This window comes from Pipistrellus hanaki (assembly GCF_964339955.1).
Source record: "Pipistrellus hanaki genome assembly, chromosome: X".
Classification (NCBI taxonomy): Eukaryota; Metazoa; Chordata; class Mammalia; order Chiroptera; family Vespertilionidae; genus Pipistrellus; species Pipistrellus hanaki.
Window position 1 is genome coordinate 26302413 of NC_140524.1, and position 14132 is coordinate 26316544.

General features: G+C 36.0%; 1 protein-coding gene across 8 annotated transcripts in view; it reads left to right on the forward strand.

Moving 5' to 3' along the window:
* ENOX2 (ecto-NOX disulfide-thiol exchanger 2) overlaps positions 1 to 14132 on the forward strand; it is a 293057-nt gene that overhangs the window by 254860 nt on the left and 24065 nt on the right. For all 8 annotated transcript variants that reach the window (XM_084870724.1, XM_084870727.1, XM_084870729.1 and 5 more), the window contains one exon: positions 2871 to 2985. In XM_084870724.1, coding sequence (XP_084726850.1) covers positions 2871 to 2985 — 115 coding nt within the window. The remainder of the gene's footprint in view (positions 1 to 2870; positions 2986 to 14132) is intronic.

Genomic DNA, 14132 nt, shown 5'->3' on the forward strand with positions numbered 1-14132 from the left:
CTTTCTAGGAATAGCTCTTTGATGATAACTAAAACCCAGACTCACGAGAGAGAATAAATTCTTAGAAATAAGCAATTTATTTATTTTTCTCTGCACAATGGCTAAAAATCAGACATGACAAATGTCTCTCTAGTCACAGCCCTTTAAGGTTCATTTTTCTCAAACAACTCATTATTTTCTTCTATTTTTATGTAATGTCCCTGTAGCACATGAAGAATGTTATGTTAATATTTCTATTTTTTATTACTTTTATTTTTCTATTACTTTTTAAGTATCAATGATAACATTGAGTCACTCACTTTTTTCAAAGTTACTTTTATTTATCTTTACTGAAAACTTAACTTGATATAGAAATCATTATTTTTCCTGATAAAGGGATTAACAAAGGAGAATATTAATTTAGATAGTTATTAACTATGGCATTAATTATTAAGAAATATCTTTGAAATATTTATAATCCCTCTAATCGGAAGTAGTTTTCACCAGACAGCTTTGGATATTTCCTGTATTATGGCCCATTTGGAGCTAACATGGCAAGGAATACACAGCTCAGTGCTGAGGAGACTTTAACAGGCAGCAAGTGGCCTCTAAATGATTATAAGCTGCTCCAAAATACACAATTCTCATATTTACTCTTTTTGAAGAGTAAATCTTCAGTGTGATCTTGGTCATTTCCAATGTTTTCATGCCTCCCTGAAGACCCGCTTTTACATCAGGTAGCAGTTCCCTTCAGCCTGAAAAACTTTCTTCAGCATTTCTAATGGTGCAAGTCTTTGGGTGACAAATTCTTGCATTTACATTTGTCTGAAAATATATTTATCTTATCTTTATTCTTGAAAGATATTTTCTCTGAATATAGAACTCTGAGTAAATAGATGTTTTTATTTTCTCCTATACTTTAAAGATATTCCCCTGACTTCTGGCCTTTGTTGTTTCTTTTAAAAAAAATCAAAATATTCTATTGCTATTGCCCTGCATTTAATGTGGTCTTTCTTTCTGGCTGCTTTGAAGACTTATCTCTCTTTTCTTAAGTTTTATTAAGAAATAAGCAACATACAGTACTGTAGTTTAAGATGTAATTAATGACTTTAATTACATGTATTCTGAAGTGATTATCACAATAAGTTTAGTTAAAGAGTAAAAGGTTTTCAGCAGTTTTACTATGATATTCCTAGATATACTTTTTTCACACATATCCTGCTTTGGATTCACTGAGTTCTTTGAATTTAAAGAGTAATGTATCTCATCAAATTTGAGAAATCTTCAACTATTTTTTCTTCAAAGATTTTGAATAATTTAGTTTCCCCTATTTCTGTGATTCCCAGTTAGTTTCTTTCTGCTCTTCAGGTTAGATAACTGTGTATTATTTTCTTTAAGTTCTCTCTTTATTTTGTCATCTGCATTCTCCTGTTAGATTTATCCAATTACTTTTATTTTGGATATTGTATTTTTCAGTTTTAGAATTTCCATTTGATTCTTTTTAAAAGTTTCTATTTCTCAGCTAAGATTTTCTATCTTTTCATTATAAATATATTTTCTTTATATCACTGAGATAATTATAATAGCTGCTTTAACTCGTCTGTTAAATGCCATATCTGGTTAATTTCAAGTTTGGTCTCTGTTTATTGTCTTTTTTCTTAAAGATGGATCATCTCATCCTAGTTCTTTGTATCATGTAACTCGGGGCTTTTCCTGCACATTGTGAATATTTTTTTCTCTTTTTAAACATATTAATATTTTTGTTGATTTCATAGAGGAAGGGAGAGGGAGAGAGATGATAGAAACATGAATGATGAGAGAAAATCATTGATGGGATGCCTCCTGCATGTCCCCCACTGGGGATCCACAACCTGGACATGTGCCGTGACCAGAATCGAACCATGACCTCCTGGTTCATACGTCGACGCTCAACCACTGAGCCACACTGGTTGGGATGAATATTTTTTCTTTTAAGACTATGGATTCTTTTATGTTCTTCCAAAGAATGTTGACTTTGCCCTCTGTTTTAAATGGTTAATTTTCTTTATTAGAGTTAAGCTAAAAATTATCTGTCTTCGATGGCAGCTCAAATCACAATTCAGTTCTTTTAGCTGTGTTGTTTGGAATCTGCACTGTGCTTCTATGATTCATGGGTAATGCAGAAATTTGAACAGATCTTATTCACAGAATTTGAATTTCTCTATCTTTGTCTATCTTCTTTCTGAGACTGTAATTACCCTGCATTCTCTTCTTTATTTCCTTAAGATATAAAGACCATGGATTTTCTATTAAAATTTTAGCCACCCTGTGAGGTGGTCTGCTCCCAGACTAAAAGGCCCTTTAAAATCTGAGAGACCCACACCCTTCTTCCAAGTGTTAGCTCCTCTTCATAATATGCCTGCTTTTGTTCACTCTCCACTGCCATTAATTAGTTAGGGGTTTGCTTTGGTTTGCTTTGGTTTTTGTGTTTTGCTTGCAAAGTATATTTATTATGCATGGAAGGGGTGATCTGGTAGAAGCTCATTCCTGACTACTCATTTTTGCTATAAGTTCTAAACCTGCAAAAGTTTGAGTAAGAGTTCTGTTGAATACTCTACAAAAAAAAATTTTTTTTGAAAAAAAGTACTTTCTGACATGAGAGGGATATAAAAATCATCAACTGACATAACTCTGGGTATGGAAAAAAATCCAAATGCAAGACAGAGTGTACAAAGTCTGCTGTGTTCTATTGAGATTATTTTAGCCTCAACATGACCTTTTGCCTTTGCCTTAAGAGTACTCTGAAGTTTTGTTATATGTCAACAAACCTGCTTTATCTTATCCTTAACTCTGGTCATTTTATCAACATTTTTAAGGTTTTCCCACCTAAAAAACATACTTTTTAACTTTAGGAAATCCGTAACATACATAATGATGAATTAATGGGAATCAGGAGAGAAGAAGAAATGGAGATGTCTGATGATGAAATAGAAGAAAAATCAGAAACAAAAGAAACTGAGGAATCAGGTAAAGATAATTCTGCTTTGTTTTATTTAAATAACATCTACTCACAGGGATGGTATTTTAAAAGCATTAATACCCAGTTAGTGATGGGCACAAACCCATTAGATTGGAACTAGCCAAAAACAATTGATGAAAAACATATAAGTACAAACTGGCTGAATATCAATCTTGTGGCTACAGGATTTTTTACAGTATTGTCTCCATTGACCCACCCCCACCATCTTCCATCATAATAACTAATTAAAACTTTCTTTTCCTAGGAACACTGGACATTTAGCCAGCATTGTTCTATATTTGGTTTGGATTCATTAATAATAATATGTTATTGTTATTATTATTATTATTATTATTATTATACTTGAAATTTGAACAAAATAACATTAATAATATGTTATTCTATTATTATTATTTAGAAACCATAAGAGAGCTTATTCATAGATGGTTAAATAGCCAAACTTTTAGGAAAAATCATTAGATTACTACATCACATATACTTTACACCAAAATCAATAATAATAAATTTGAGATTCAAATGTAAAAAAAAAAAATACATATAGCAAAAGAAATTCCAGAAAATATAGGAGTTGGTTATATAATTTGGTATGAAGGTCTCCAAAGAGAGAAGTCAAAGAAAATTTACAAACTAAAGGGAAATATCTACAATATATGAGTCTACCTATCTGATTCCTTCCCTTGTGGTTACTTGGAGGTTTATTGGGAACCAAACAGGAATCTGCAAAGACTGGTCTGGGTAAAGACTTTTGCTCTTGCCTAGTATAGTCAGGACCTTACTGTGAAACAGAAGCCATGGCGAGGGTCCCCGGTTGGAACTCATAAGGCAAGTCTGTTTAACAATATAACACCATACTCTTCAATTTCATATCAAACGATCTTTGAGGGAGTGTCATAGGAGAGATTAAAATATCAGCCAAAAGGCTATGTTAGGAGTAAAAAATGTACAGTGGAAAAAGCACCAGACCTAAAGTTAGAACATTTGATTTCTAGTGACAATTCTGTTCTTCTTGGCATAGGAAGGACTTCTTTCTCACTGAGCCTCAGCTTCCACTCTTGTAAGAAGTACATTACAAACAGGGATTTTATGGTGGTTACAAGAATTCATTTATTCATTTAATAATGATTACATGCCAGTAACCATACTAGACATTAGAGATATGATAATGTACTAGACATTAGAGATACTGCCCCTACTGTGTGAGTGTGTGTGTGTGTGTGTGTGTGTGTGAGAGAGAGAGAGAGAGAGAGAGAGAGAGAGAGAGAGAGAGAGAGAGAGACAGAGACAGACAGAGAGAGAGACAGAGACAGAGACAGAGACAGAGACAGAGACAGAGACCCCAGATTGGTTATCATGAAAATCAGAATTTCTCTGTTCCAGTACTTGCATATTGAAGTCACCAGTTCTATAGCCACTTGAGTGATCCTAAAATCTTCACTCCATGAAGCAGAAAATATTAAGGAGAGAAAACCACCAGTATATGCTTTTTAAAAGGCATTCCTTAGCAGTTACATCTGAATTTCCTCGATTTAGGCCATATGTTATATCCCTAACATATAAACTTACATATACATTGAATGCATCCTTTGTATTAAGTGAATACTTAGCACTTTAGCACAGTTAACACATACTAAATACTGCAAACACACACTATAAACTTATAACGAAGATAAACAAAATAAGGATAATTGAGCTATTCAAACTATTTAAGTACTTAGGATGTTTTAGAGGTGATTAATTCTTTACTTGTAGTATTGTCTCCACCTAAAAATCCTGAAGTATTGTATACAGTGTTAATCCAGTGTTACCCTTAAATGCATACAACCATAAATTTGAGCATCCACTTGATAAATTGCTGAGTTTCAGGAGTCATTAGAGGAGAGTGGTGTATGGGAGATTCAGACTGAATGCACTTACTAGGTTTATATAATTGCATTTTACTCTGTATCTCTTTTGAGTTAAAAGCTGTATTGGCTACTGCACAGAATCTTATTCGTTTAGAGACAAGAAACTCCCTGACAGATCATCTTATAGCTATTTTCTTTCCTGTTCCACATGCCAGGATGCTTTGTCAAATAAAGCTATCTACAATAGACTTAATGGGGCTTACCAAATAGCTTTTCTCCCAGGAGGTTTCAATTCATTTTAATTCTAGGACTTTTGCACATTTTTCTTCCCCTATAACGTATCTAATTTTGTTATCTTGCTTCTGTAGTATTCAACTGCAGAAATCCTGTTCACTATGAGCTAGTAAGCAGGTCTTCAATTTTTAATCTAAATCAGTTACATGTTGTAGTTATCACTTGGTTCCAATTAAAAGCTTAAGCAACTACAATAGATCTCCCAAGTTGATTTTTTTTTCTCTCTCTCTCCATGCTACCAAAGTTGAATTCCAAGAGTCTATAGCCTGCTTCTGGTTAAATTTTACTTCCCAGAGAAACTAAGAGCTAAAGCTAGCCCAGCAGTCTCAGTTACATTTTCTTGGAGTGCCACAGCGTTTCTGTTCTTCAAGGTACTCTGTACTAGCCAGTCCATATTTGTGAGGCACTACTGGAAATACTCTTGCCATAAAAGAAAGGGTTTCTGTGCTCAAAGCAGTAGGTTGAAGAGGGAAAATAAAATCAAAGCAAATCATCATAGTATGAAACTATTTCATTTTATTGTTATCCTGATGGAAAGTACATGGACCCAATAAACATAAGAACATCTGTTTCCTTTCAATATCAATCTTTTGCCTTGTTCAATTAAAGTAGGGATTCTCAGATTTGGTACATATAAGAATCATTGAATTTCTTTTAAAATTTTCAATTTCTGGGCTTCAGAATCTGACTCAATAGGTCTGTAATGGGGTTTGGTAATCTGCATTTTACCAGGCATCCTAAATAATTTAGATGCTAGTGGTCCAGAGAGCACATCTGGCAATCATTGACTTAGACTAATTTTCCTTTGTTCTAGCCAAGTTTCTCTTCCCTTGGTATCCAATTTCCTTCCTTCTGTCCTCAAACATCCCATTATTCCTACTTAAGGAGTTTTATCAATTAATTAATAGCATTATCCTACCTGATAAAACAGTAATATGCAAATTAGCCATCACTTCGCTCAAACCACACCCACCAGCCAATCAGAGGGTGTATGCAAATTATCCCCAAGCAAGATGGCTGCAGCCACAGAGAGCAGTTGAGAAGCTTGGGTTTCCCCGGCAACAGAAGCCAAGCTTTTCGCCTGCCCTAGCCAGCCTTGGCCTCCACTCAAGGATACAAAGTTTCAATTATAGAAGATAAATCCCAAGAAAAATGGCAGCAGCCATGGAGCTGGAAAGAGAAGGCTCGGGTTGCCCTGGCAATGGAGGAAGCAAAGCTTTCCACCTGCCCTGGCTGGCCTAGACCTCCACTTAAGGATACAAATTTTCAATTATAGAAGATTCATAAAACCAAACAGAAATAGCCGCAGCCAGAGTGAGCAGGGAGCTTGGCTCTGCTCCAGGCTACAAAGTTTCAATTGTAGAAAGTAAATAACTAAATTCCAGATACCAGGGCCTCCACTTGGGTCGCCAGGGGGCATGGCCTGCAAACCACCACAGGCCCCTCTCCCTGGCCACCCCATGCCCCACCCTGATCCAGGACACCCTTCAGGGCAAACCAGCTGTCCCCTACCCATGTACCAGGCCTCTATCCTATCTAATAAAAGAGTAATAATATGCAGATTGACCATCACTTCAACATACAAGATGGCTGCCCCCATGTGGTCAAAGATCCTGCCTCCATGTGGACACAAGATGGCCACCACAAGATGGCCAGCAGGGGAGGGCAGTTGGGAGGCACCAGGCCTGCAAGGGAGGGCAGTTGGAAGCGATCAACCCTGCAGGGGAGGGCAGTTAGGGGTGATCAGGCCGGCAGAGGAGGGAAATTGGGGGCAAACAGGCTGGCAGGGGAGCAGTTAGACATCGATCAGGCTGGCATGGGAGTGGTTAGGGGGTGATCAGGCTGGCAGGCAGAAGCGATTAGGGGAAATCAGGAAGGCAGGCAGGCGAGCAGTTGGGAGCCAGCAGTCCTGGATTGTGAGAGGGATGTCTGACTGACCATTTTAACATCCCTCAAGGGGTCCCAGATTGGAGAGGGTGCAGGCTGGGCTGAGGAACACCCCCCACCCCATGCATGAATTTCATGCACCACGTTTCTAGTACCCTATAAACTGATAGAAATAGAGATGTAATATATGTAAATCCAAATAAAATATAAGAAATATCACTTGGTGCTAACCTGGAAGTTACTGATTAGAATGTAGTAAAAGGTAAGAGATTATTAGCATGGGTCAGACTATTCATAGTCAGTGAAAGTTGATGAGGGCCTTGAAAGATGAATAGGTTTTGATTAGAGGAAGAAAGTAAGAAAGCATCTTGATGCAGAGAGGTAAAGGAGAATGAGCTTAGATTAAAGAGAGAAATAAGGATGATGTATATAGAGGAATAAAATATTGAGTGGATAAGATGTGTCCAGATTATGGGGGACCATGAATGTCAAGCTGAGATTTAGCATAGTAGGTAATATGGCACTATAAGCATGTCTCAACAATGGTACTAGTATGATAAAAGCAACATGAATTATATATTTTAGAAGATAATTTTGGATTATGAGAGACCAGCCAAAGACTTATAGGAATTGAGATATGACATGATGAAGGTTGGGACAACAGTGAAGGCAACAGAAACTTGTTTTTAAAATGGTAGAAGAAAAGGAAACAACAGAAAATGTGAATCAAAGATGCTAGGAGTCATTTGGGGGAGATAAATGAAATCTTTGGTGCCAGATTGGATATATATGATGAAGAAAATGAAAGAACCCAGAATTAGCCCAGGTTTTCTAGTGTTGGAGATTGGAAGCTTGGTATTTTTATTAGTTCACTAAAACTGTTATAATAAAGTATCACAAATAGAATGGTTGAAACAACAGGAATTTATTTTCTCAGTTCTGGAGGCTAGAAATCTGAGATCAAGATGTCAGTAGAGTTGGTTCCTTTTGAGGGCTGTGAGAATCTGCCCCATGCCTCTCCTAGCTTCTGAAGGTTTAATGGCAATCATTGGCCTTCCATGGCTTGCAGATGCATCACCCCAGTCTCTGCCTTCATGTTCCCATGGCATTCTTTCTGTATGTATGTCTGTCTCTGTGTATAAATTTCCCCTATCTGTAAGGACATCAGTCATATAAGTGGAAATACACCCTAATGACCTCATTTTAACTTGATTACCTCTGTAAAGATTATATTTCCAAATAAGGTCAACATATTTTGGAGGGGGGACACAAATTCAACCCACTATAGTAGAACTGACATAAATGGACTGATGGATGGGCTTGATTGGCAGAATGTGATGAGATCAGCTTTAGAGCTGATGGTTAGTAAATGAATTAAAAGGATTTGTATACAAATCAGGATTGAAGAAAATAGGAGTTGAAAATGGTAATACAGAGATGTTGGCCAAATGTGAATGAGTATGAAAGACAAATGAGAAAGAACAAAGGGATGAATACAGAACTTTGGGGGCTATCCCCAGTAAAGTAAAAGAAAAAGAAGAAGTGAAAGACCCATGAGCAAGGATCACTTTGAATCTGTATTGACCAGGAATGCCCAGCTCTGCAACTTCCTATGAGAGAGTCTTCTGCAGCCCAGGGTAAGAAGCAGAGAAACTAGAGTCAAGTGACCATGAGTTAAGATAGATATGGTAAACCGTGCCATCGGTTTTCATGAGGGTGAAGAAATTTGCTGACTAAGGAATTTGCAATGGAATCTGTTTAGGCAGGAAATAATCAATGGACTGGATAAAGTTGGCCACTCCTAGAGTTTAGAAATTCCAGTAAGGAAGAGAGCGATGTCTTTGGGTCATGAGGGGCATTGAAATAAGTCATAGGTGAAGATACTGTGTCCCAGATAGATCCATTATGATAGAAACTTGATTAGAGTAATGGCCTGCAGAGGCGAGAAGCAAAGCATCATGAGGCAGGAAACTCATTTGAAATTTTACCTGAGCTGGCCTGTAGCCACTCCCAATGGATTATGTTCATATCATCTCCCTCTCCTTTCTTCACATTCTTTGTTCTTTTTGTCATTTTCTCTTTGTGCATCATTCCAACTCAAATTTTTTATGAACCTTTAGGGGGATGTGGCCCATTTTTCCTTCTCTAATTTAGTAACAATTTTTTAGTTTCTCTTATATTCTGGCTTTGTAAGAGTCAACTCCCTGAATTTACTTCCATTATTTTGTTTTCTTTCTACCATTGAAGAAATTTAGGCATTAATATTTATTTTACATTTTAATTTCTTTATTGGTTAAGGTATTACATATTTGTCCTCATCCCATTACCTTCCCAAACCCCCCCCCCCCCACTCATGCCCTCGCCCCCTTATTGTCTGTGTCCTCTGGTTAGGCATATATGCATGCATGCATGCATACAAGTCCTTTGGTTGATCTCTCCCCTTTACTTCCATACACCTATCTTCCCTCTGAGATTTGACAGTCTGATCGATGCTTCCCTGTCTCTGGATCCGTTTTTGATCATTAGTTTATGTTGTTAATTATTTCCATAGATGAGTGAGATCATGTGATATTTATCATTCTCTGACTGGCTTATTTCACTTAGCATAATGCTCTCCAGTTCTATCCATGTTGTTGCAAATGGTGGGAATTCCCTCTTTTTTTAGCACAGCATGGTATTCCATTGTGTAGATGTACCAGTTTTTTAATCCATTCATCTGCTGATGGGCACTTAGGTTGTTTCCAAATCTTAGCTATGGTAAATTGTACTGCTATGAACATAGGGGTGCATATATCCTTTCTGATTGATATTTCTGGTTTCTTGGGATATATTTGTAGAAGTGGGATCACTGGGTCAAATGGAAGTTCCATTTTTAGTTATTTGAGGAAATTCCATACTGTTCTCCACAGTGGCTGCACCAGTCTGCATTCCCACCAGCAGTGCACAAGGGCTCCCTTTTCTCCGCATCCTCGCTAGCATTTGTCATTTGTCGGTTTGTTGATGATAGCCATTCTGACAGGTGTGAGATGGTACCACATTATTGTTTTGATTTGTATCTCTCAGATAATTAGTGACTTTAAGCATGTTTTCATATGTCTCTTGGTTTTCCTTCTGTCTTCTCTAGAAAAGTTTCCATTGAGGTCCTTTGCCGATTTATGGATCGGATTGTTTATCTTCCTTTTGTTGAGTTGGATGAGTTCCCTGTAGATGTTGGAGATTAAACCCTTATCAGTGATAACATTGGCTAATATGTTCTCCCATGAAGTGGTCTTTCTTGTTATTTTGCTGATGGTTTCTTTTGCTGTGCAAAAGCTTTTTATTTTGATGTGGTCCCATTTGTTTATTTTCACTTTATTTTCTTTTGCCCTAGGAGCAGTAATAGTGAAGAAGTTACTTTGGCATATGTCTGAAATTTTGCTGCCTGTAAATTCCTCTACTATTTTTTATGGTTTTGTGTCTTAGGTTTAAGTCCTTTAATCCATTTTGAGTTTATTTTTGTGTATGGTTTAAGTGGGTGATCTAGTTTCATTATTTTGCATGTATCTGTCCAATTTTCCCAACACCATTTACATGACTATCTTGATTCCATTGTATGTTCATGCCTCCTTTGTCAAATATTAATTGGGCCTAGTAGTTTGTGTCCATTTCTGGGTTTTATATTCTATTTCATTGGTCTGTATGTCTGTTCTTGTGCCAGTACCAGGCTTTTTTGAGAAGAGTGGCTTTGTAATACAGCTTGAAATCTGGTATTGTGATACCTCCTACTTGGTTCTTCTTTCTCAGGATTGCTGCAGCTATTCAGGGTCTTTTTTTATTCCAGTGAATTTTTTGAGAGTTCATTCTAGGTTTGTGAAATATGCCCTTAGTATTTTAATGGGGATTGCATTGAATCTATAGATTTCTTTGGGTAGTATGGACATTTTGATGATGTTGATTCTACCAATCCATGAACACGGTATATTCTTCCATCTGTTTATGTCTTCCTCTATCTCTTTTTTCAGTGTCCTTTAGTTTTTTGCATATAGGTCTTTTACCTCTTTAATTAAGTTTATTCCTAGGTATCTTAATTTTTTTTTTTTTTGGTATGATGGTAAATGGGATTGCTTTTTTAGTCTCTCTTTCTGTAAGTTCACTATTATAGAAATGTCATATTTTTCTTGGCATTAATTTTGTATCCTGCTACCTTGCCAAATTAATTTACTAAGTCTAATAATTTTTTATGGAGTCTTTAGGATTTTCTATGTACAGTATCATGTTATCTGTGAATAAGGACAGTTTTACTTCTTCTTTTCCAATTTGGATGCCTTTTATTTCTTCTTCTTGTCTTATCACTATGGCTAGTACGTCAAGTACTATGTAAAACAGGAGTGGTGAGAAAGTGCATCCCTGTCTTGTTCCTGTTTTTAGGGTAAATGGCTGTTTTTGTCTATTGAGTGTGATGCTGGCTGTGGGTTTGTCATATATAGCTTTTATGATGTTGAGGTATGATCCTTCTATTCCCACCTTGCTGAGAGTTTTTATCAAGAAAGTGTGTTGGATTTTGTCAAATGCTTTTTCTGCCTAATTTGATATGACTATATGATTTTTATCTCTCAATTTGTTTATGTGATGTATCACGTTTATTGACTTGTGAATATTGTACCATCCTTGCATCCCTGGGATAAATCCTGCTTGGTCATGGTGTATGATCTTTCTGTTGTACTGCTGGATCCAATTTGCTAGAATTTTGTTGAGGATTTTGGCATCTATGTTCATTAGGGATGGTGGCCTGTAATTCTCTTTCATTGTGTTGTCTTTATCTGGTTTTGGTTTTGGTATTAGGGTGATGCTGGCTTCATAGAAGGAGTTTGGAAGTGTTCCTTCCTCTTGAATTTTTTTGAATAGTCTGAGGAGGATAGGTTTTAGTTCTTCCTTGAATGTTTAGTATAACACTCCTATGAAGCCATCTGTCCTTGGGCTTTTGTTTAAAGGAAGCATTTTTATGATTGCTTTAATTTCTTCCATAGTTATTGGCCTATTGAGATTTTTAGAATCTTCCTGATTGAGTTTTGGAAGGTTGTATTTTTCTAAGAATATGTCCATTTCCTCCAGGTTGTCTAGTTTGTTGGAATAGAGTTGTTTGTAATATTTTAAACAATCCTTTATAATTCTGTGGGGTCTGTTATTATTTTGCCTCTATCATTTTGATTTTGTTTATTTGAATCCTTTCTCTTTGCTTCTCGGTGAGCCTGGTTAGAGGTTCATCAGTCTTGTTTATCCTTTCAAAGGACCAGCTCTTGGTTTCATTGATCTTTCATATTATTTTTTTGGTCTGTATGTCATTTATTTCTTCTCTAATCTTTATTATCGCCTTCCTTCTGCTTACTCTGGGCTTTTCTTGTTGCTCTTTCTAATTCTTTGAGTTGTAGCATTAGATGATTTACTACCATTTTATCTTGTGGTGTTTTTTGTTTTTTGTTTTTTGTTTTTTTTTTTATGTAAGCCTGTAGAGCTATAAACTTCTCTCTCAGGACTGCTTTCATTGTGTCCCATAGGTTTTGAATTGTTGTGTTTTTATTGTCATTAGTTTCAAGAATGTTTTTAATTTCTTCTTTGATCTCATTGGTAACCCAATCAATATTTAATAATATGCTATTCAGCTTCCAGGTGTTTGAGTGTTTTGGATTGTTTTTATTATAGTTTATTTCTAATATCATGCCATTGTGGTCTGAAAAGATGTTTGGTATGATTTCAATCTTCTCCAATTTGGGGATACTTTGTTTTTGACCCAGTATTTGGTCTATTTTTGAAAATTTCCCATGTACACTTGAGAAGAACGTATATTCAGTAGCTTTGGGGTGAAATGTTCTGAAGATGTCAATTAAGTCCTGATCTAGTGAGTCATTTAGGATTGTTGTTTCTTTGCTGATTTTTTATCTAGTGTATTTATACAGTGATGTCAGTGGTGTATTAAAGTCCCCTGCTATGATTGTATTGTTGTCGATCTTTCACTTGATATCTTCTAGGAAATTTTTTATGGATTTGGGTGCTCCTGCATTGGGTGCATATATGTTTATGAGGGTTATATCCTCTCATTATATTGATCCCTTTTAGTATTATGAAGTGGCCTTCCTTATCTCTTGTTATGACCTTCACTTTGAGGCCTATTTTGTCAGAGATAAGTATTGCTACCCCAGCTTTTTTTTTTTTTTTTTTTTTTTTTTTTTCATTTCCATTTGCCCGAACAATATTTTTCCATCCATTCACTTTCAGTCTGTTTGAGTCCCTTCTTCTGAGGTGTGTCTCTTGCAGACAGCATATATATGGGTCATGTGTTTTTAACCATTCAGCTACTTGATGTCTTTTGATTGGAGCATTTAGTCTGTTTGCATTTAAAGTTATTATTGAAAGGTACTTGTTTGTAGCTATTTTTATTTTTTGAAGCAGTGTTCCTTCTTACCTTTTTGTTTCTTTTTACAGCATTCCGTTTAGCATTTCTTACATTACTGGCTTGGTAGTGATAAACTCCCTTAGTTTTTTTTGTTGTTGTCTTTCTTTTTGTTTTGTTTTTTTGTTGTTGTTTGTTTTTTGTTTTTTTGTCTGTGAAGCTCCTGATTTCCCCTTCAATTTTGATTGATAGTCTTGCTGAATAGATTATTATTGGATTCAGTCCCTTGCTTTGCATCACTTTGAATAATTCCATTCCCTTCTAGCTTGATGTGTTTCTATTGAGAAATCATTTGATAATCTGATAGGGGATCCTTTGTAGGTAACTTTCTGTCTCTCTCTTGCAGCCTTTAATATTATCTCTTTGTAAATAACATTTGCCATTGTAATTATGGCATGTCTTGGTGTGGGTCTTTTGGGATTCATCTTACTTGTGACTCCCTGTACTTGAGTAACTTTTTTCTTCTCCATACCAGGGAAGTTTTCTGTCATTATTTCTTCAAATAAATTTCCTAATCCTTGCTTCTCTTCTTGTCCTTCTGGCAGCCATATTATTCGTATGTTATTTTGTTTTGCATTGTACCAAAGCTCCCTTAGGCTCTCCTCTTGCTTTTTAATTTTTTTTCTCTAGTTGCTGTTCAGATTAAGCTTAGTTTCCATACCTGATCTTCTAACTCACTAAT